This window comes from Trachypithecus francoisi, unplaced genomic scaffold (genome assembly GCF_009764315.1).
Source record: "Trachypithecus francoisi isolate TF-2019V2 unplaced genomic scaffold, Tfra_2.0 Contig01474, whole genome shotgun sequence".
Lineage (NCBI taxonomy): Eukaryota > Metazoa > Chordata > Mammalia > Primates > Cercopithecidae > Trachypithecus > Trachypithecus francoisi.
Genome location: NW_022681435.1, coordinates 22,520,979 through 22,543,178, shown reverse-complemented (window position 1 = coordinate 22,543,178; position 22,200 = coordinate 22,520,979). Strand labels below are relative to the sequence as shown.

At 48.7% G+C, this 22,200-nt stretch overlaps 1 protein-coding gene across 6 annotated transcripts in view; it reads left to right on the top strand.

Moving 5' to 3' along the window:
- The window catches only part of ZNF516 (zinc finger protein 516), a 138,301-nt gene that overhangs the window by 111,754 nt on the left and 4,347 nt on the right, over positions 1 to 22,200 (top strand). For 5 of the 6 annotated variants that reach the window (XM_033176035.1, XM_033176026.1, XM_033176044.1 and 2 more), the window contains exons 3-5: positions 3,930 to 5,378; positions 13,260 to 13,364; positions 14,230 to 14,297. In XM_033176035.1, coding sequence (XP_033031926.1) covers positions 3,930 to 5,378; positions 13,260 to 13,364; positions 14,230 to 14,297 — 1,622 coding nt within the window. The remainder of the gene's footprint in view (positions 1 to 3,929; positions 5,379 to 13,259; positions 13,365 to 14,229; positions 14,298 to 22,200) is intronic. The other variant, XM_033176059.1, reaches the window with a different exon arrangement.

The following is a 22,200-nucleotide window of genomic DNA, read 5'->3' as shown; positions in this document are numbered from 1 at the left end:
AACCAGGCATTTCTTCAACCAGGCAGCCAGAGCCCCCTTCCCCAGACCCTTTTCTAGCCGAGTTCTTCCGTTTCAGCATCAGGGCCCCTGAAACATCAGAAGCCACCTACGCCGAGTCCCAATTGTGGAGGCGGGGGGTGCGTGGGAGCGGTGGAGGAAGGTGTGGGAGCTGTGGAGTGGGGGAGTGTGGGGGCCGTGGAGGGGGGTGTGGGAACCGCCGAGGGAGGGAGGGGTGGGGGCCATGGAGAAAGGTGTGCGGACTGTGGTGGGGATGTCGGAGCCGTGGAGGGGGGTGTGGGAAGTATGGAGGGAGGGGGGGTGGAAGCCGTGGAGGGGGGTGTGGGGGGCCAGGGAGGAAGGAGGGTGCGCCATGGTGGGGCCCATGAAGGAAGGAACGCGGGCTGTGGTGGGGGCGTGGGGGCCGTGGAGGGGATGCAAGTGTGTCTGTGCCTGCTGCCACCTGTAGGGGTGTCCTGAGGAGGCCCGTTTGTCAGTGCTGGCGCATATTTCCATGTAAGGATGGAATGCCGCTGTGCTCCACACGAAAATGAGGAGTGTAGAGAAAAGGGATGAATGAAGTCAGAATGGCACTCAGGAACCTGGGAGCAGCGGGTGGGTGTCGTGGTCCCCTTGGGCTGCCTGGGAGGCCCCTTGTCTTAGTTTTGCTTTGACCTGGCTGTAACGAAACCTTGGCAGTAAGGAAACCTTGGCTGTGTTACGTGGCAGCACGTTGCCAGGCCCACTGGACTTGACAGTAGTTTATTCCCGTGATTGGAGGTCCCTGGAGGGTCGTTGTCAACGGCACTGGGTCCAGGAGCCAGGGACGAGGGGCGAAGCTGGCTGTTCTGGGGCTTTCTGATGACGAATGCAGGGAGCGCTTGGGCCTGCGCCTGTCTGCACACCAAGGCCTGAGGCCCGATCAGGAGCTGGCTAGAGGCTCTGCTGTTTCAGTGGCCCTGATCCTGTAGCTGAAGAAACCTCGGCTAGAAGAGAGTCTGGGGAAGAGGGTCCTGGCTCCCTGGCTGAGAAGGTGCTTGGTTCCTTGTTGCTGAGGATCTTTCACCTCTCCAGTTAGCCACGTTTTCTCCTTGGAAAGGAAGGAGGTCCGTGGAGAGCTGTTCAGTCTGTCTGCGAATAGCTTCAGTTTCTCGCCCCCGCCCCTCCATGTGTGGTCATGCTTCTCTCCCGCCCTCCTGGGGTGGCCTGGGACTCTGTGCAGGGTCTGTGTGTTCCTGAGGCATTTTGCCGTTCACTCCCGACCGGTGACTTCGATCACTTGGGCTAGGCCATTCACTTTTTTTTTTTTTGAGATGGAGTCTTGCTCTGTTGCCCAGGCTGGAGTGTGGTGGCGTGATCTTGGCTCACTGCAGCCTCCCCCTCCCAGTTTCAAGCGAATCTCCTGCTTCAGCCTCCCGAGTAGCTGGGATTACAGGCACATGCCATCATGCTTGGCTAAGTTTTGTGTTTTTAGTAGAGATGGGGTTTTGCCATGTTGGCCAGGCTGGTCTCGAACTCCTGGCCTCAAGTGATCCCTCCGCCTTGGCTTCCCGAAGTGCTGGGATTATGGGTCTGAGCCATTGTGCCTGACCAGATTATTCACTTTTAGTTTATTACTCAGTGTCTTGGTCAGAAGTACTGGAAGTCCTGGGTGATGGTTTATGATCCTTTTGGGGAGCGTTTTGGAAGCCTTGACAGTCGTGCTTTGAGAACCCCACAGATGTACAGGGGCAGATTACACAGCCGCATTGTTTCAACTTACAAACTCCAGAGTAGTCTTGAACATGTGTGTTCAGAAATCTTTATTCCTTTACTGTGGGGAAAACTAGACCTCTCCCTGCCAGATGTTGCTGTTTTTGAATATTTAGAAATGAATTGAATGTACTGAGCACCAGTCTGACTTAAACAAAGGCTAACATTTCCTCTTTCGTGTACTTAATTCCGCGTAAAGTCCACGTTTTTATCCGTGGTGCATCCTAGCGCTGCCCGGTCTCCTTTCTCATACCAGTGTCTGCATATTGACAGACTCATATACCTGACTTCACTGATTTTTTTGTTTTAAAATGTATTTTATCATCATTATTACTATTATTTTTTAAGATGAAGTCTTGCTCTGTTGCCCAGGCTAGATAGAGTACAGTGGCGTGATGTCAGCTCACTCCTGCCTCCTGGGTTCAAGCGATTCTCCTGCCTCAGCCTCCAGGAGTAGCTGGGATTTCAGGCGCATGCCACCACACCTGGCTAATTTTTGCATTTTTAGCAGAGATGGGGTTTCAGCAAGTTGGCCAGGCTGGTCTTGAACTCCTGACCTCAGGTGACCCACCCACCTTGGCCCCCCATAGTGCTGGGATTGCAGGCATAAGCCACTGTGTCTACCCTGACTTTATTTAAATATTAGCCTTTAGGAGCCGCTAGGAGTTGGATAGTTTTTTCTTCCTTTGTTTCATCTCCTCATCAATTCTGCCGATCAGCTCTTACTGCTGACATTTTTGTACATGGACATATCCTTTAACATTGCATATGAATTGCACATGAACTGCTCACTAATGGAAAACCAGCCTTTGTTACTGTGTCCCTCAGATCTGGGCAGGTGCCTTCGGTGACAGACGCTGTCTGACCTTGATGAAGCCCCTGGGAGTAGGTTGTTACAGTGTGGTGGGATTCCTAAGTGTTGTCTCCGAATATATACTTAGAACATTTTAGAGGAACATTCTGAGTTAGCAGATCCCTCCATTCTACTAAATGTTAAAAATCTCTGAAAATCGTATTTGAAAACCAAGAACACGGGGCTTTGTCGTCGTACGTGGACACACACTGAGACATGGCCGTGGGAGACTGCAGACGGCGGCTGGGTGGGAAAGAATCTTGTGTTTCGTAGTTCAGAGAGTTTTAAGATATCCAGAAACATTTGTACTGCTGCCCAGTTTCGATGTCTAGATTTAAATAAACCCAAGGCCATAAATGCAAAACATAAAACCCAATTTTTGTTACCCCGTGTTGTGTCCACTTGCAGTACATACAATCTCTTCTGACTTTGGAAAAGCCTTAACACCTCCGAGCCCAGCCCACACCTCGGCTGTGTTTCTCCCTGTCACACGCGTTCCTTAGGTAAAGTGGGAGGGTTCTGACCGCAGCATCCCTTCCCACCGCAGAGTTCATCCCAGACTGTGGCTCAGACACACACTCCGTCAAGGCTGGACCATCGGGTGCAGAGCTTGGGGGCGGAACCCCAGGCTCATTTCTCCTGGGCAGCCCACAAGTGGCGGCATGGAGGTGGAGAGCATGGCTGCCCTTTGCTCATGCGCCTCTGGGGGACCTTGGGCATCACGGTTCTGGGCTTGAGAATTGGACCTCACAGGAGAGATGCGTAGGGAGGGAGCCCTACGGCTGAGGCGGAAGGTCGTCGGTAGCCTGGTGGTTTCGGAGGCAGACACTGGGGTTCTTTGGACGGAGTAAGCTGTTACCCTAGCCTGCTTCTGGGACTGTGGGCTCCACCCAACTTCTCTGGTTTTCTTACCCTGCAATGAATGATTGTGAAGATTCCACAAGAGCCCTAAATGTAGAGTTCCTTGTTCCTTGAAAGTTATACAAACCTTATACTGCTGTGAACAATTTATTTTTTTCCTGAATTTTAATATGCCAGTCACCCTCTGTTAACTAGGGACAGCACAGTTACGTGTAACTAGATACACCACTGCTATTGTATTTTTTTTCCCTGTGATCTTTCGGGTCATTTAAATTGAGAAAAGAAACCCTGCCCGACTCAGCCTCCTTTTGTTCTTGTCTGGGTGGCTCCTCATGGATTTTATGAGACCCCCCCAGACTCAAGGGTGGTTTGTCCTGCTGAAGACAGATGCGCTTGGAATGCCCTGTGTCTTGCTGTGTTCTGATGAGAAATGGTAACTTCCCATTTCATATTTTGCCTCCTCTAGGGGGACAGCCGCGCCGCTGCTGCTTTTCCGAAGAGGTGACTTCGACCGAGCTCTCCAATGGAGACCAGAGTCACAAGCTGGGAGATAACGCCTCGGAAAGAGACACCGGCGAGTCCAAGGCGGGGACCGCAGCTTCTGTGTCCATACTTGAAAACAGTAGCAGAGAGACTTCTAGAAGGCAAGAGCAGCACAGATTTTCTACGGACTTAAAAATGCCAGCATTTCACCCCAAGCAGGAGGTGCCCGGCCCTGGTGATGGTGTGGAGCTCCCTTCCAGTACGGGAGCGGAGGGCCAGACGGGTCACCCTGCAGAAAAGCTGTCCGATTTGCACAACAAGGAGCACTCTGGGGGAGGGAAGCGGGCGCTGGCCTCAGACCTCGTGCCGCTGGATTTAAGTGCGAGGTCGACGCGGGATGACCCCAGCAATAAGGAGACAGCCTCCTCCCTGCAGGCGGCTTTAGTCGTTCACCCGTGTCCTTACTGCAGCCACAAGACCTACTACCCCGAGGTCCTGTGGATGCACAAACGCATCTGGCACCGCGTCAGCTGCAACTCCGTGGCTCCCCCGTGGATTCAGCCCAACGGTTACAAAAGCATCAGAAGCAATTTGGTTTTCCTTTCCCGGAGCGGACGCACGGGCCCCCCGCCTGCCCTCGGTGGCAAAGAATGCCAGCCTTTGCTCCTTGCTCGGTTCACCCGCACTCAGGTGCCAGGGGGGGTGCCAGGGCCCAAAAGTGGCTCTTCTCCCCTGGGAGTGGTCACAAAAGCCGCTAGCATGCCTAAGAATAAGGAGAGCCATTCCGGAGGTCCCTGTGCTCTGTGGGCGCCCGGCCCCGACGGGCATCGACAGACCAAACCCTGTCACGGCCAGGAGCCACATGGCGCAGCCGCACAGGGGCCCTCGGCCAAGCCCAGGCAGGAGGCTAGCTCCAAACCGGTGCCTGTCCCCGGTGGCGGGGGCTTCAGCAGGAGTGCCACCCCCACGCCCACCGTCATCACCCGGGCTGGCGCGCAGCCCTCGGCTAACAGCAAGCCCGTGGAGAAGTTTGGGGTCCCCCCAGCGGGGGCTGGCTTTGCCCCCACAAGTAAGCACAGTGCCCCGGACTCCCTGAAAGCCAAATTCAGCCCTCAGCCTCAGGGTCCACCTCCTGCAAAGGGCGAAGGGGGCGCTCCTCCTCTACCTCCCCGCGAGCCCCCTTCGAAGGCGGCCCAGGAGCTGAGGACTCTGGCCACCTGTGCTGCGGGGTCCAGGGGCGACGCGGCCTTGCAGGCCCAGTCTGGCGCGGCTGGGGCGCCCCCCATCCTACACTCCATCAAACAGGAGCCGGTGGCCGAGGGGCATGAGAAGCGCCTGGATATCCTCAACATCTTTAAGACGTACATTCCAAAGGACTTGGCGACCCTCTACCAGGGCTGGGGTGTCAGCGGCCCTGGGCTGGAGCACAGAGGTAAGATGTGCGGGCCCCCTCTTCCCCAGGCCACATGTGACCTCAGAGCCACCCCTGGAAGGCCAGGGCTGGTGCCCACCTGCCTGCCCATGGCCTCTGAGGACAGAGCCAGCCTGCCCCATCCCACTGCTGAGCTGAGAGCCACTCCCTTGCCCTGGCCCAGGAGCACAGCAGATGGGAACAGCCCTCCCAGGCTCCACCTGTGCCCTGCCGGGGAACGCCTGCCTGGGGTTGCTGGCCCTCTGCATGCTGGCCCTGGGAGGAGGTCGCCAGCCCCGCACGGCTTCCTTCCTGCCGAGAGGACGCTTCCTCCACACCGACATTCCACAGGAGCAGGCAGATGGGATTGCACTGCACGTGTTTGTCATTTTAAACAGAATCCGTAGATGTTCATTGTCCTGTCTCTCAAAAGACAAGAATGTTTATTTAGTGTGATTAAGTTTTATTTTTATATATCTACAATTTAAAAAACACCTATTTAGTCTTCTAGTATTAGTAAGCAAAGCCTTGCAGAGGATGGATGTACCATGTAAAGTCTGGAGAATGGGATTTGTGCAAAAATTCCTGAAAAAAATACTTGGAAAGGGTTGTCTTCGCTTCTCCCTCTGCCTTAGTATTGCCGTGTAACAGTAACACTGAGAAGGAATTGCTTTCCTCCTGCCTCTCCGGTGCGCGCCCCACCCTGCATGCGGCACCCTGTTCTGGAACATAAATTGAAGGTTACTCTTACTTAATGTCCAGAACTCGAAGAAACCCAAGTTCTGTTAAAAACCAAAACAAAACAGAGTCTCAGTTCATTACCTGGGAAGTCCTAACTGTGCTTTGTTAGAATTGTTCGTTGTGGCTGGGTGCGGTGGCTCATTCCTGTAATCCCTGTACTTTGGGAGGCCAAGGTAGGCGGATCACGAGGTCAGTAGTTCAAGACCAGCCTGGCCAATACAGTGAGAGACATCATCTCTAACTAAAAACACAAAAATTAGCTGGGTGTGGTGGCGGACACCTGTAATCCCAGCTACTTGGGAGGCAGAGGCAGGAGAATCGCTTGAACCCAGGAAGCGGAGGTTGCGGTGAGCAGAGATCATGCCACTGCACTCTAGCCTGGGTGACAGAGTGAGGCTCCATCTCAAAAAATAGATATAAATAAATAAATAATAAACCATCGTAAGCCTGCGGTTTCTTAAAGTGGTTACCATTAGAAATGGCCTCTGAGAGCCAGGGCTGCAAACTCCAGGCAGCTGGCAGGACTGTCAGGGGCATGGTTCTGGGTCTGGGAGTTGAGATGTCAGCAGTGAGCCTCCCCAGATCCACTGTGGGACAATGTCCCAGTGGGTGCTGGGGTCACCTGCTGAGCTCCTGGCTTAGACTGGGGTTTCAGAGCCAGCCTAGATCCGTGACCTGCTGGGGCCGTCTTGGCATGAGGGGATGTTCACCCCAGGTGTTTTCCAGTGGAGACATCACAGGTCTGCTGCCTTCTTAACAGATTTGCCGGCGAAGGCCTTCCTCCAGCCGACCTTGTTCCATTAGCCTGCTGAGCGCTTGTGAACTTTTTAGGATGAGGCCGAGACCCGGACACCCGAGGGTCTCGTGAGATGTGTTGGGCTGAGGTGTGACTCGGGAGTGGGGGTCCCTGAGGCGTGGTCTTAGATCCTTATCTCTTCTCCCTGCCCGTGTGCTCTGGGTGGACGGTGTAACCTGAGGAGGCTGTCGCGGGTGGAAAGTGCGGCGCAGTGCCATGTGGATTGATGGTTTTACTTTTTCCATGTTCAGTTAAAGTGAGTGAGTTCCCTCAGCCTCAGCAGGGTTTCTCAGTCATATAGATTATTTGCTGCAAAGTGACGAACAGGTTTGTTGGTGGCCTTTTGACGTGATGCCAGCCTCAATTCTGGAGATGTGGGTTTTCTTGGAACCCAAAGCAGAGAAGGCTGAGTGGTGAGGGTTCCGCTGTCAGGGATGCTGGGTGTTCCTGGCTGCACCTTGCCCACTCTGTCCTTCCCCTGGTGGCTGCTTCCCAGCAGAGCAAGGGGTTTTGACGCCCGCTTAGTCCACCTGACTCGTAATTTAGTCACGCGCTCACAGCCTGCACACACCCTAAGTTCTAAACCTGCCAGCTTACACCTGGAAAGTGGCATCCCCAGTTTTTAAAAGGCCTTTGAGCTGCCCTATGGGTGGCATAGTTGCTGTTTCTAAGAAAGTAGAAGTGAGTTTTAAGGTAAGGATTTGAAATTTCAGATGATAGAATTTGAAGTCCAAAATAGGCTGAACTATTCCCTTTTCTTACAGACATCTTTAAAAATAAATGGTTCCAAGGCCTTTTTTTTTTTTTTTGGAAAGAGAGAGGTTAAATATTTATCTTCCATATGTGAAAAATACTAGTCATAAGGCACATGGGCTCATCTTGGCTTATTTATTCTTATAATGTACACATTGAGACTGTGTGAGTCAGCAAATTTATGGTTTCTAAGTCTACTCTAAATTGGATTTCTTAAGGGAAATGCTTTTACCTTTTTGATCTTAAAATACACCTGTTAGTAGGTACGTTATTAGGATCCTGGCTTCCCAGGTATCGAGTACCTGAGGTCAGCCTGTCTAGATACTCGGTCAGCGCACCTGAGAAGTGCTGAGCATCTCCAGATGGGACGCTTCCGGTGAGGGGCTCGGCACCTCCTGGGCCCCTACCTGAGAAGTGCTGAGCATCTCCAGATGGGACGCCTCTGGTGAGGGGCTCGGCACCTCCTGGGCCCCTACCTGAGAAGTGCTGAGCATCTCCAGATGGGACGCTTCCGGTGAGGGGCTCGGCACCTCCTGGGCCCTACCTGAGAAGTGCTGAGCATCTCCAGATGGGACGCCTCCGGTGAGGGGCTCGGCACCTCCCGGCCCTAGCTTTGGTGAACTTCCCTTGCCTGCAGGTCTCTGTGTTGAAGCCATCAGAACAAGCTGAGAGCTCTCTATGTGATCGTCCTTTAAACCTTCAGACACTTGTCTCTTGTCTTTCCTGGACCTACCATCCCTGTTCTGCATCCATCCTCTGCCTGGTCTCCAGGGCCTTCCCATCTATCCTCTACCTGGTCCCCAGGACCTTCTGTGTCCATCTTCTACCTGCTCTCCGGGGCCTTCCCATCCATCCTCTGCCTGGTATCCAGGGCTTTCCCTGTCCCTCCCTACCTGCTCTCCGGGGCCTTCCCATCCATCCTCTGCCTGGTTTCTGGGACCTTCCCCCTTAATTCTCTACCTGGTCTCTGGGGCCTTCTGTGTCTATCCTTCTACCTGATCTGTGGGGCCTTCATGTCCATCTTCTACCTGGTCTCCAGGGCCTTCGCTGTCCACTTTCTACTTGGTCTCCGGGGTCTTCACGTCCACACTCTACCTGGTCTCCATGGCCTTCCCTGTCCACTCTGTAGCTGGTCTCCAGGAACTTCACATCCATCCTCTACCTGGTCTCCGGGACCTTCTTTGTCTATCCTCTCTCTGGTCTCCGGGACCTTCTGTGTCCATCCTCTGCCTGCTCTCCGGGGTCTTCCCATCCATCCTCTCTCTGGTCTCCGGGACCTTCCCCATCCATTCTCTACCTGGTCTCCAGGAACTTCACGTCCATCCTCTGCCTGGTCTCCGGGACCTTCTTTGTCTATCCTCTGCCTGGTCTCCGGGACCTTCTGCGTCCATCCTCTACCTGGTATCCAGGGCTTTCCCTGTCCATCTTCTGCGTGCTCTCCGGGGCCTTCCCATCCATCCTCTGCCTGGTCTGCGGGACCTTCCCCATCCATTCTCTGCCTCATCTCCGATGCCTTCACGTCCACTCTCTACCTGGTCTCCATGGCTGTCCCTGTCCACTCTCTAGCTGGTCTCCAGGAACTTCACATCCATCCTCTACCTGGTCTCCGGGACCTTCTTTGTAGAGACCTGTTCTCCGGGGCCTTCCCATCCATCCTCTGCCTGGTCTCCGGGACCTTCCCCACTTCTCTACCTGGTCTCCGGGACCTTCACGTCCACTCTCTGCCTGGTCTCTGGGGCCTTCTGTGTCTATCCTTCTACCTGGTCTCTGGGGCCTTCATGTCCATCCTCTACCTGGTCTCCAGGGCCTTCGCTGTCCACTCTCTACTTGGTCTCTGGGTCTTCACGTCCACTCTCTACTTGGTCTCCGGGGTTTTCACGTCCACTCTCTGCCTGGTCTCCATGGCCTTCCCTGTCCACTCTCTACCTGGTCTCTAGGGCCTTCACGTCCATCCTCTGTCTGGTCTCCGAGACCTTCCATATTTCCTTTCTCCTTACTTGAATGTTTATTTCTGACGCCCTTAAAGTGTTGTAGCCAGAAGGAAACCCAGCAACTTTGGTGTGGTCAGACTATTGGAAAGGTGAACAGAACACTCGTGTTGCCTGTTACAGAGACTCGATTTCTGTTAGTGCAACCCAGGAAATCTGTGCAGCCTAGATTTCCTTTTTTGAGTGTTACTGAATACTGCAGTAACTACACTTTCTTAGGACTTTTTTCTTCCACTTGTTTCTGTTCAGCTGTTTATTTTTTGTGGTATACCTGTAGTTGATTTTTGAGTCATGAGTCTAGAATCTTGTTTCATTCCTCCCTTGGTCAAATTGGTCTTTTTGACGTGTCTTATTATACAAGTGTATCTGTACGTTCTGGTCTTCTCGCTCCACGCATTTGTTACGTGTCTGCTAGGTGGGTGTTGTCTGCAGATCTAAAGGTCACAACTTTCCTGTGCGTGGTCATTGATTACATCTATTGCCATAGCATCATTTTGTAGTTTGGGGAGGTAGAAATATGCAGAACAGAACGGTCTCAGAGAACAGGAAGTCATCTCATGTGTACATGCAATAGTTGTGGTTGCTAGAAGTGTGATTCTGTGATTTTGCAGTGGACATGTTCCATTTATACAGAGAACATTGCTATTGCAGGAGGCCTCTAAGACAGGTTTTATTCAGAGACTTGCCTGCCCCGCACATGTGTTTGGGTGATGTTTCTGTAGATAGGAAGAGTCTAAAATCTCTACCCAAACAGTAAGGAAAGAGCTATTGCTACCTCCTTTAGGGGATCCTTGACCATTTAAGAAGAAAAACCCACTGCGTTTTCTGTAATCATGGTACAGTGTGACTGCCAAGTCTGTACACATACAGGAACAGAACATAAATGACTTACTGCTACAACAGTAATAAAATCATACATGATCTGTGTTTTCAGACCTTTTGGCCAGCCTAGATGATCTGATACTATGAATCTTAGAATAAAATTTGAAGCTAATAAAATGAGATAATTCCAGATAAAATAGATGGTATTTCTTATTAGGACTTAAAAAAAGTCGTTTATACCAAGGAGGCCTTCATATTACGGTGATGAAAGCTTTACGCTTCCTTGCAGTCTGATGTCTCTTTGTAGCGTCTTTTTCATCTCCTCTTTCTCTATGGATAGCACAGCACCACATAATGACACACAACGTTGCAGGACTGGGTGACCCGCTCTGAAGTTCGCCGGGCCTTTTTCTGTCACTGTTAAGTCCGCTTTCCAAACACAACCTGAATTTCTAGGTGAGAACATTTGAGCTGCGTGCTCACCGGGTGGTCTTCGTTCAAGTGGAGTTCGTCACCTTTGTGATTAACTCGGAATGTTGGGGTAGCTTGGGCATAATATTGTTGGCCGTAAGGGCAAGTGCCCTGTCTTAAAGAGAAAGTGATATGGTGAAGTGGGTGGGAAAACCACATGTGCGCATGCACGTGTGAGTGTGTGCGCCTGCGTGTGTGTGCACGCGTGCTCATGCACCCTTAATTCAAGGAAATAAGCACAGGTGAGCGGGAGGGCTGTCCGTGTTTTCTCTGTCGCTCATTTGGATAGGAAATAGCTACCATAATTACTTGAAAAAAGAATGAGAATGACTTCGTTTTTGAAAGTTCTGAATGTTAGATGACATTGCGTGTCGTCATCATTAGTCAGTATTCTGTGTAGGCATGGTCAGATTCCACCTGCAGATGCAGTCTAGATGGTACCTGGGAAAATCCAGACAACCAAAGTATCCAGAAATTGTTTCATAGGAGCTCCACTGGGTGGTGTTTCTAGTGTAAATGAATGGGGGAACAAAATAGCTTAAAAAATCTCTTCTTCCTTCCTTTCTTTCCTTCCTTCTTTTGTTTCTGCCCTTCTTTCCCTCCCTCCCTTTTCTCTCCCCTCCCTTTCCCTCCCCTCCCCTCCCCTCCCTTCCCCTCCCCTCCCCTCCCCTCCCCTCCCCTCCCCTCCCCTCCCCTCCCCTCCCCTCTCCTCTTTTTTTCCTTTTTCCTTTTTCTTTCTTTGAAGACAGAGTCTCACTCTGTCACCTAGGCTGGAGTACAGTGGTGTGATCTCAACTCACTGCAGCCTTGACCTCCTGATCTCAAGTGATCCTCCCACCTCAGCCTCCTGAGTAGCTAGAAACAGGCATACACCACTCGCCTGGATAGCTTTTACTTTTTTAGTAGAGATGAGGCCTCTCACTCTGTTGCCCAGGCTGGTCTTGAACTCCTGGGCTGAAGTGATCCTGCCACTTTGGCCTATCAAAGTGCTGGGATTACAGGTGTGAGCCACCGCAGCTGGCCCCTGGTAACTTGAGTGTTGGTTGAAATGTTTCTTCTTATTCCTTTTGCATATGTAAGGCAGTGGGAATATTGAGTAGTCAATGGCTAAGGTGTTAAATTTCTCTGATTCATGTTAATGATCTGTCATTTAAGAAATTTGACAAGATGTGCCTCACAGTTCGTGCATTTCTTTATTATTTCCGTAAACATGATCTATAGTGTAAACATGATTTTATGTTTTTACCTATTGAGCTACTCTGAATTAGGGTGAGAGAAACAATATTGAAGATTTGTTTTCAACCAGTGTGACTGGTTGAAAGGTGCCTTTTGTCATTCTCTTCACTTGCTGTTCACACTCAGGTGTCAGCCTTTAGATACATAAAACCTCAGCTGCGTAAAGCAGCTTTTTAAAAAAATTACTGCAACAGGTGCGACTTTTTCTAGTTATTATTATTATTTTTTCCTACTGAGTTACTATTGCATGTGACAGTGACTCTCACAGCCAGAGAAATGTCTTTGGAGCTACCAGCACGTGGAAAACAAGCCTTTTCTTCAGAGAGAAAAGGTGTGCAGACAAATAAACACTCTCTGCATCCCTTTCTAATAAAAGCCGTGTGGCTTTTTGGATCAGAAGGAAACACAAAGCCCAGCCTTTGAGTACAGGGATGTGGCATGATCTTTGGGGAGAAGGTGGGACTTGGGGACTTCCGACTTTGCCGATGGCCAGCAAGTGCACGCACCTTGGGGGCTGCTGCCTGGTGCTTGCAGGTGTCTCCTCCCTTCTGCTGGGGGCGGCAGCCTCAGAGCCACCCAGGCAGGCAGGAGAGAAGGCCAGAGGCGGGGCCGCCGCGTGGCTGCACTCACTCTGTGTGGGTCTCCCAGGATCGCGGCCGGGTCACGGCGGGCTCTGGTCCCGCTCACTTCCTGTTTTCCATGAGCCTCGTCTCTTGTCACGCTGGTGTCACTCTGATTTGCCGGATGAGCCACTTGACAGAGCTGGGTGATGGCTGGGCCCAGCCTGCAGATGCTCGGAGCCGCACAGCCGGACGTGCAGCCTGGCGGGCGCCTCCCGTCCCGGGGAGCGGTTTTTAATTCGCTGTAATTTATGCATCCTTGCAGTCCTGAGAGTGCCTGGCCTGTCAGCAGAGCCGAGATGAAGGCTGACAGTTGTCACCAGGGCCTGAAGGGAGCCTCACATGAAGACACATTAGACAGACTAATGATGTTTTCCTCTCGCTTCCCTCTCGCTCTCCTGCCTCCTCACCTCAACGCCAACCCCACCACGGCCCTGCCACCGCCACTGCCACTACCATCACCTCGCCACCGCAGGGACGCTCCGGACGCAGGCCCGGCCAGGAGAGTTCGTCTGCATCGAGTGCGGAAAGAGCTTCCACCAGCCTGGCCACCTCAGGGCCCACATGCGGGCACACTCAGGTATCGCCCTCCCACCCAGCTGTCCCCAAGGGAAGTAGAGGAAGAGGGGTCTCTTCTGTCAGTGGCTTGACCATCCGCAGCCAGGGAGATACTGAGATTTCAGCCCCTACCAGCTCGGAGGGCCCTGCCATCTGCCTCCAGGATCGTATACTGGCCGCCCCCACTCCATACCTGAAATGGCTTTTTTTGGTATCCATGTGCCATGTGGTTTAATTTGAGATAAACCTGTTTGCAAATGTTCCATTTTAATTAGAGAGTAACTGACTCCTCAAAAATGAATATGCTAATGAATGGCATTGTCACCAGCACACATTTAATCAAAGTACCCTTTTAGCACAGCGTAGGCATGGTTTTGTGTCCTCGCTGGCACTGACTGGACTCTGTGGGATATAGCTGGGCCCCTTTTTACCTGGCAGGATGTACTGCAAAATCCCCCAGCCTTTATGTAGAGAGCTTGCACCTGATCAGGCTGCAAACTATCAGGACGGGGCATTAGTGAGATGGGGAGACGAGGTTCTCTATCAGGACTATGAAGGATGCACACAGAAGCTGGTCTGATGCAAGATGACACAGGCCAAATGGTAAGTAATGCAAGAAGAGAGTCCCTTACACACACACCGATAATTAATGTTGTCAGTGAATTGCTTTTTTCAGCAGCGAGGTCTGAATTAAAAAGGGCAGTGGCCCCAGGCAGCCATTATCACAGTCTCTTACTGTAAGTGTTACGGTAAATTGGTATTTTCCAGCCACAGGCTAGGCGCTGGTGTCTTTTTTTGTGAAAGTACTTAATCTGTAATGGACTCATTTAATGTGCACGTCCTGAAGCTCACACTCTCATCTGTTAACAAACCCCTTGTTCCCACAGTGGTGTTTGAGTCCGATGGACCCCGGGGTTCTGAAGTTCACACCACCTCTGCAGACGCCCCCAAACAAGTAGGTCTCGTGATGAATTGGATGTCTGGGTTTTGATGCAGTAGCTGGGAAAGGTGCACCATGATGCTCATCGCTGAAGCGTGACCTTCTTTTTGTTTTTTTTTCACTAGATGTGTAAATAATCCTATACACTTTCTTGGAACGTGACCCTTCGGGGCCGTCTGTGGGCAGTCCCCGCACAGAAGCCCTCCCAGCCGGGTGGTGCAGGGTCTAGGTGCACATAGCTGGTTGTTAGTTGTGTTGGGGAGGAGGAAGTCAGGACAGACTGGCGGTGACTGCAAACACTAGAAAATCACTTTTTCCAAGATGGTTTTGGATATGAGTTTGCTTGAGAACAAATGATGGCTAACCTCCTTGAGGAACATTATTTTTGTGTTATTCTGTAAGAAAAGTTTCACGTGCAGCGTGGTGTCTTGTGGCGTTGTGCTTTGTTTCTCTGCATTACTAACACGACTGGCATGGCCGGAGTGCCTGAAAGTAGCTGTGTGCCTGTGCCCGTGATGCACCATTCCATCCAGGTGTGACTTGTGTGCATACACCACTCAGTATACACGGAGTGTACAGGACCCTTGCATCAGCACGCGGTTCTGAGTCCTGCTCTAAAGTAGTGAGGCGCCCACAGCCCGCATAGGGTCTCCTGCATTCTTTCAGGGTGAGAGTGTGTGTCTTCATTGCTCTCCCATTTTGCCCTCGGAGGACGTCACACCCGTGTTGCACAAGCATTCTCTGAATAGCATTCTGGCTTTCTCCAAAGACAAACGCTCCCCTTTGTCATTGAGGAAAGAGTTTCTTTGCCATGAGTGTCAAGCCTTGTCTGGGTGGTGGAATTCCGTGTGTGTCCCCTGCCCTGACAAATCGAATTGTCTGTGGGATTCCTGGTTGCTGGTGAGGATGAGGGCGATTAAGACCTCAGAGGGATCTCAAGACTCAGTATGATCTAGTAAGATCTCAGAGGAAACTCGAGATCATTCTAGTTTATTCTAGTTTATTTCTGGAGGAAAAAGGTGTGAGAGGCATGAAATGGCTTCACCAAGGGCCCACTGCTAATTGGTGATTGAGCTGTGCTGGATGTCGAATTGACATGATCTGATTAGGGATTTCGTTTCCTTTTTTCTGTTGCCTTGGTAGAATTTCTGTGTGTTGTTAAAGGCCTTTGCTTCATGTATTGTTGACAAAAAGCCTTGCCATTTATTACAGGTTTTAAATAATTAGCTTCTGCCTTTCTTAATAAAACCCATAGTTACCCACTACTATGACAACTTATGAAATAAATAAAACATCTTGCTGAAAACAGAATTAAAAGATTTCCAAATGCATGACCTCCACTGCAGTTAGGAAGCGTTGTCCTTTTTAACAGAAATAAAACCCTCTTGCCACAAACAGTCATCGTAATGTGTTTGTGGGATGTAGTAACAGCAAGGTCATGCCGTAATTGAGAATTACAAGTTAATGTTACAACTGGAGCGAGTCCTAAGTGTTCCTGCTTGCACAGGTGACCCGTTAAACCCACCAAAGGCCTGGCTTTTGGGTAGGAATGTTTGACAGGGGCGGGAAGCCAGGCCAGGCGAATCTATGAGCAAGTTGGTGAGATTCTTCAGGAATGCATGTCAGTGTTATTTGCTGTCTATTAATTCTGCCTAAGCCCCTTTGAAAAGCTCTTGTCCCAGGGAGAAGTAGGAGATCAAAAAGCAAATCATGTAGACTGTATTTTCAATAATTTCTGTGTTACTTATTGGTTATGCTGGGAGTTTATAATAATTGTTACTCATTCCTGATTCTGATACAGAAAAGTTGTAGTTACATCATTGTCTTTGTCTCTCTAGACTAAAATGTTGTTATTTTATACTTCACACCAGCTAACCTCTTAGTTTCGAGTTTACAGTAACTCAATATCGCGGTCTGAGTTAATGTGTCTTTTGGACTTAGCGTGTGTATTCACTCTTGGTGTGGAGATCTCAGTGGGCCAGCTTCCCTTGCATTCGTAGGACAGTGGCAGTTCAGGCCTTGGCATTAACACTGAGCTAGATTTGTGTGCGTCTCCTGCTGTGGCAGCTGGTTTGTTAAATTCCGTATCTGAGATCATGGCCCCTGATAGTACTTTTTGTCTTTCATTACATTTAAAGTAGCTTTGGTGATTTACCACTGAATACTCTGGTTCTCTAAGGAAATTTCCTTAACGTACTTTGGAACTCTATCTTTAAGCATTCCCATACAGATGTGTTGCGTAGGATAATTGCAAAACACATCAGTAATAGCTAGAGGTTTAAATCCTAGGGTTCTTTGTTCTTATCCTGTAGTTCTCACTGTTTACGGAAATCACAGTAGCTGTGTTCAATTAGAATACCTTATAGATTTATAGAAGAATACTCTGTAGTTATCTACGTCTGGACTGTGATTCATACTTACCAGTCACATTCTTTTTCATGTGGAGAGTGCTTTACTAACGTTCATTAATATTTAAATCAGGTTCTTCTCCTGTGGGCTTTAGATGCTAGGTATCATGGCTGTGTTTTTTTTGGATCATGCAACACTGTGTATTCATGCAGAAATTATTTGATGTGACACTTAAAGTCAATGGACTTTTATAGATACACATAATAGATGCTAAATTATTTAATTGAAACAGCATTTGGAAATTCCATTTTATAATAATTTATTCACTCATTAACAATATTTATTGACCACCCACTGTGTGCCAGGCCTGTACAGGGTACTGGAGAGACACGATAACCATTTTTCCTGCTTCTCTGGTTCCAAAGGTCCATGGGTGGCTTAGACAGGAAATAGGGCAGAGCAGGGCAGTGCTGTGACATGGGAAGGGTCCTGTCATTGAGGCTGGAGGTGCTTGGAAGACTATGGAGGGGCAGAGGGATGGGCGTTCCTGAAGAGTTCAGCATGTGGAAGGCCCAGAGTGGAGGAACACATTCCACTGGAGGAGCTGGGTGGGGGTCAGCTCAGGGAGGGAGAGCCGGAGTGGGTGGGCAGAGGCTTGGGACTAGGGTCTAGGGAGCACCAGGTCTCCTTGCTGAGACTCATGAATTTCTTCCCATGAGGGATAGAGAGCCCGGGGCAGGACGGACCCCGTCAGAGTTGTCGCGTGAGAAGAGTGAGCAGGTCACACGCCACAGAGAGTGGGCTTCGTGGTTCCCGGTGGCAGGAGCAGCCCTTTGGAGGAGCTTAGCTTGATCCCAACGAGAGACAAGGTGGCCTGAACTGGCATGGGGCTGGAGAGAGCGGGTAGATTCGAGAGGTAAAGCGGAGGGATTGGGTGTGGGAAATGAGGGACAGGAGGGAATCATGTGGACCCCAGGTCTGGCACAGGCAGCTGGCCCCGGGGATGATCCATTCCCCTGAGGCTGGAAGGAGGAGCAGGATAAAACATTTCCAGGTGGAATTCAAGGTAAGTGAGAGCTTCATGGAAACCCAGGTAGGAATGTCCAATAGGCAGGCGAAGATACGGGTTTCAAGTGGAGAGGAGAGATCCGGGCAGAGGCTCTATATATCTAATAGCTGTCAACATTTAAATTCATTCAAGGTCAGCCAGTTCGACTTTGAGAGACCCAGATAATATAAATTAGTAATCTCTTGGGTTATTGAGTAGAGGCTTTAACTTTGATCCTCCACCATAGACATATCATGTAACCTAAGTTTCCTTATCTATAGAATAATGATAATGGTGCTTATTTTGTATACTTGCTGTGGAAATCAAGTTAGAACATACACCGTGGAGCGCACATTCAATGTGACTTGTCATTTATTCTAAAAATAAGCAATTTTCCTTAATAACTGGAGGGACCTCACATACTTGGAGAGCATTTCTGTGGTGAGCTCACATGTGAACACGTCTACACACATACTTATGCGTGTGTGGACAGATGACTGTCATTGATTGGTTAGATTTTGCTTATGAACTCAGTTTGATGGCATGTTTTTTTTTACTTGGTGTCTTGTGGCTTTGTGGGAACCTGCCAGCGTGCTTCTTTTTGTTTTGTTTGGTTTAAGAGACTTGTCGTTAATTATTAAAGAGAGGATGCAGGAAAACTGTGAGTTTGAGAAAAGTATTGTCAGAATAGGCATAGTTACCTCGTTTGCTACATTCTGTTCAAAAGCCCTCCGGTTGGTAGACAGACATTGTTGGTTTTTGTAGAACAATTGCCCTTACTTTGTCATATTAATATTTGACTATTCTATACTGGAAAATTCTGAGAAATCATGATATACCGTCTGTCTCAGCAAAACAGTTCAACAGGCACGAGAGCCAGGTAAATCTGCTGAAATTGATTTAATTCACTATAGGTCAGAATCAAGAATAAATAACTATATTAAAGTCAGTTTAATTCGTCAGCTCACACCTGAAGCTTGAGGAGAAATAAAGTAGTTTCCTTTCGTGGTGACACTAGTAGCAGTCTTTTTCAGCATATGCACTGTTTAAACCTCTTCCGTGTTACAAACACATACTTTAAGACCGCAGAGGAGGTCATGAAAACCAGATAGTCAAGCAGCCACTTCTTTCTGAACACCTTCCTTTGGTAGGCGGTGACGGTGGAGAGGATGCATGGAGCCTTGGAAGGCAGAGATGGAGGATAAATTTAACAGGGCTCCCCGCAGGCTGCAGATGCTCACAGCACGCCCCTCTAGGCATCTCACTCTTTGGCCTCGATCGTAGACAAGCTGGAAGATGGTGAGAGGGTCCGGGCCCTGGGCCTCAGGAGCCCAACTGTGAGGGCATCCGCCCCTGTGGGTGATTCTGCCAGCCCAGCGGTGGCACCGGTGCTTGTCCTTGGTGCTTTTACTGTGTTTTGGATTAAGATGGTTCTAATGCCAAGGACTGCCGATCCTCCAAATCAAATTCTAAATGAGGGGAAGAACTCATGCATGTTGTCGTTTAAAAGATGCTTGGTCATCCGTTTAGCACAACTGAATAAATGTTTAATTTCTAGTAGTCATCAGCATTGATCATTAGGAACACTTTTTGAAAACAGTATGTTGAAATATGGGTGTTTTGTCCTGTGGATGTTAGAGGAAAAACTAGGAAGTTTCTCTAGTGTGGCAGAGAAATTGATTTTTTTTGTTACATTGTTGTTAAACATTAGAAATTAAAATGATTTTTGAAACCTAGCAAAATTATTCCCCCCAACCTCGTGGTTTTGGGATTTATTAAAAGACCAGAATGACTGCTGAAATATGAAATCTGGTGTTTTGATTTGTTTGGATTCCTTGCCAGAATTTAAAGACTATGATTAATAGTTTATTTCTTATTATTCTAAATGTTATTTAAAAATAGTTAAGCTGGATAAATAATTCCATTAATCAAAATAACAGGAAATGAAAAAATAAATGGCGACCTAATTTGTCTCATTTTTAGCTGTGGCTATTATAATGCAAATGATGGCGAAATCACGTAGGTTGGTACATTTGAATATATGCATATAATCTATTTTCAGTATCACTTTTAGAGTCTCAGCATCACAGATCAGAGTTTGAAATTCAGCTCATTTGCTTAAGCTTTTCTTGTTTATTAAACCAAACAAGCATCTTAAAACACATTTTCCATTTTCTCTAAATATATGCTACCAAAAATCATGAATTAGACCTGGTGACTTATCCAAAATCACCCCAGTCACATGGCCCTTGTTTACGGCTTGTTGGGTAAGGTTTTAGTCAATAAAGCGTCGTGCATAATTGGTCCTCAGGCACTTAGCATTGCCTGCATGGCTGACCACAAGCCCTGTTTATAGGCTGACCTCCCTCTGAAGGCTGAGAGGTGCCCCGTGTGTCCTGGGGCATGGCAGGCTTTTTGTGTGCAGGCCATCAATCCACACCCACCACTACGTACACATTTCCCTTGCCTTACTAAAAGAAAGAGAAAGTAGACCTCATAAAGTTCCAGTAGTCAATATCCATCCCTACAACACGGAAATACCTTCAAGAAAGATGGTATTTCTTTCAGCATGACTGAAAAGCCCACAATTCACAGCTGCAAAAAGGAAAAGCGAAATCTTCTAAAAGCAGGCTTCCCATTTTTTGACTGCTCTTTCCCTCTCAGGAGGACAAGGCAATGTGGATGTGCTCAAAAGATTACAGTGTGTCCACTTAATGTGAATATTTCTGTGCCTCCTTTCTTCCATGTTTTATTCATTTCTTAAAAATGCTCTGGGGCTGCTTTATTGAATAATGACATGGTGGCCTCTGGTGAATCAAGAACTTAAAACAACTCTCTTAAAAAATGAGGTATTGGAACACATCCCTTCAATGACGAAGAGAAAATAGGCAGCTCTGCATCTGGATTTGTGAACACAGTTTAACCACCTAGTTGTTTGGCTTATCCGGACTTTGCAGTGCTTCCAAAATAAATATTTTTAAAGCCGTCTGAGCCCTGTAATGTGAAACGTTAGCCCTTCATGGACAGAGGGCCGTCTTCCTGTCGCCTCTGGAACAGTCCACTGATGCCTAACCCAATGCAAGTCTGACTTCTGGTCCAAAGGAAGAGTTACCCAGGTGGATGTGCCCTGGGGGTGCCGTCCATGTGAAATCTAGGCACACAAAGCCCCCTCGTTCACAGGCACCCCCTGACCACTTCTTACGGTCCCTGACGTCTCTTTTCACTATGCAGAGACGCTCAAGGCCAAACACCCAACAGCTGACTATAACTCCCAGTTTTCTTCCGGTGAACACGAAGACCATTTTCCTTCCCGAACGTAGTTGGAATTGGTTCTTGGTGAGCCCCATTGATGGTGAATACTTCCCATCAGAACCTCAGAGATCTCTTCACAGCCTGATGTCGCGGTACAAAAATGTAAAACAATCTTTCTCCGTTTACTGCAGGAAATTCGCCATCTACTTAGGGAAGTTTTATCACATCTCTCATTCTGTTACTGTTTCCAACATTTCAAATAAACTGCTGTCTCCACCACTGCACCCACCCCCTAACCCCTCATAAAATTTTGTCGAGTATCTTTCTGACTTCCACTACATGTCAACTGGTAGATGTCATGAACACAGAGCCAGCTGTAAGTAGGAGTTTTCTGGAACTATTTAAAAAAGCCTTTAATTCGTTATGTCAACCAGACCTTCCCGCACTCCGCCATTATTTCTGGGGTTCCTATAGGCCTAGCTGGAAACAGTTAGAATTTTACATGAGTCCCTTGGTTTATGTATGCATGTTAATTTCTGGTGGTCAGTTTCACTTCAAGATTTTAGCTGAAGGTTAATGTAGTTAAGTAAGATAAATGTGGCCATACTGTTTTTGTCCTCAGATTGTAAACGCTGTTGTTCAAACAGGGATGCCTCACGTGTCATTGGAGAGCATTCTCTGAAAGCTGTGGACCCCATTTATACTTGGTTTTCTCTTGCAGTTCACTGTAGAATCCCCCTTCCCTTTTTCCAGTGTGGTAATTGTTTATGGAAATGGGTGAAAACGCGCTGAAGTTCTCACAGACGTATGTGAGAGCCGTGCTTTTCTTTTTGTTTGTACGGCCCCAAATTCAGCCTTGTTTTGGAACTACTGTTCACTTGTACATCGCTTTGTACTATACAGCTTTACAATCTGGCCTCCTCCTCATCTTGCCAACTTGTAACCTTCTTTCCAGAGCTGGTTCAGGCATTATCATCTGCCATTCTTACATGTGAAACCATTAGAGAAGTCGAATGATCCTTTCTAAATCACACTGGAAATGATTCTTTTTCAAGCCGCCTCTCTTTAAGGCAGCAAGGCACATTTAAACTTACTTCGTGCTTGTTTTATAGAATGAGTTACAGCTCAAGCCCGGGGCCCTTTGCCGACTTGGTTGGCTTCCTCTGTGAAGATCATTGTTTGTGTTCTTGGATGTTGATTAGAAAATTAATAGGAAAAATGCATTTAGAAACCAAAAGGCAGAAATGAGCTTTTCTCCTGTTCTTTCCT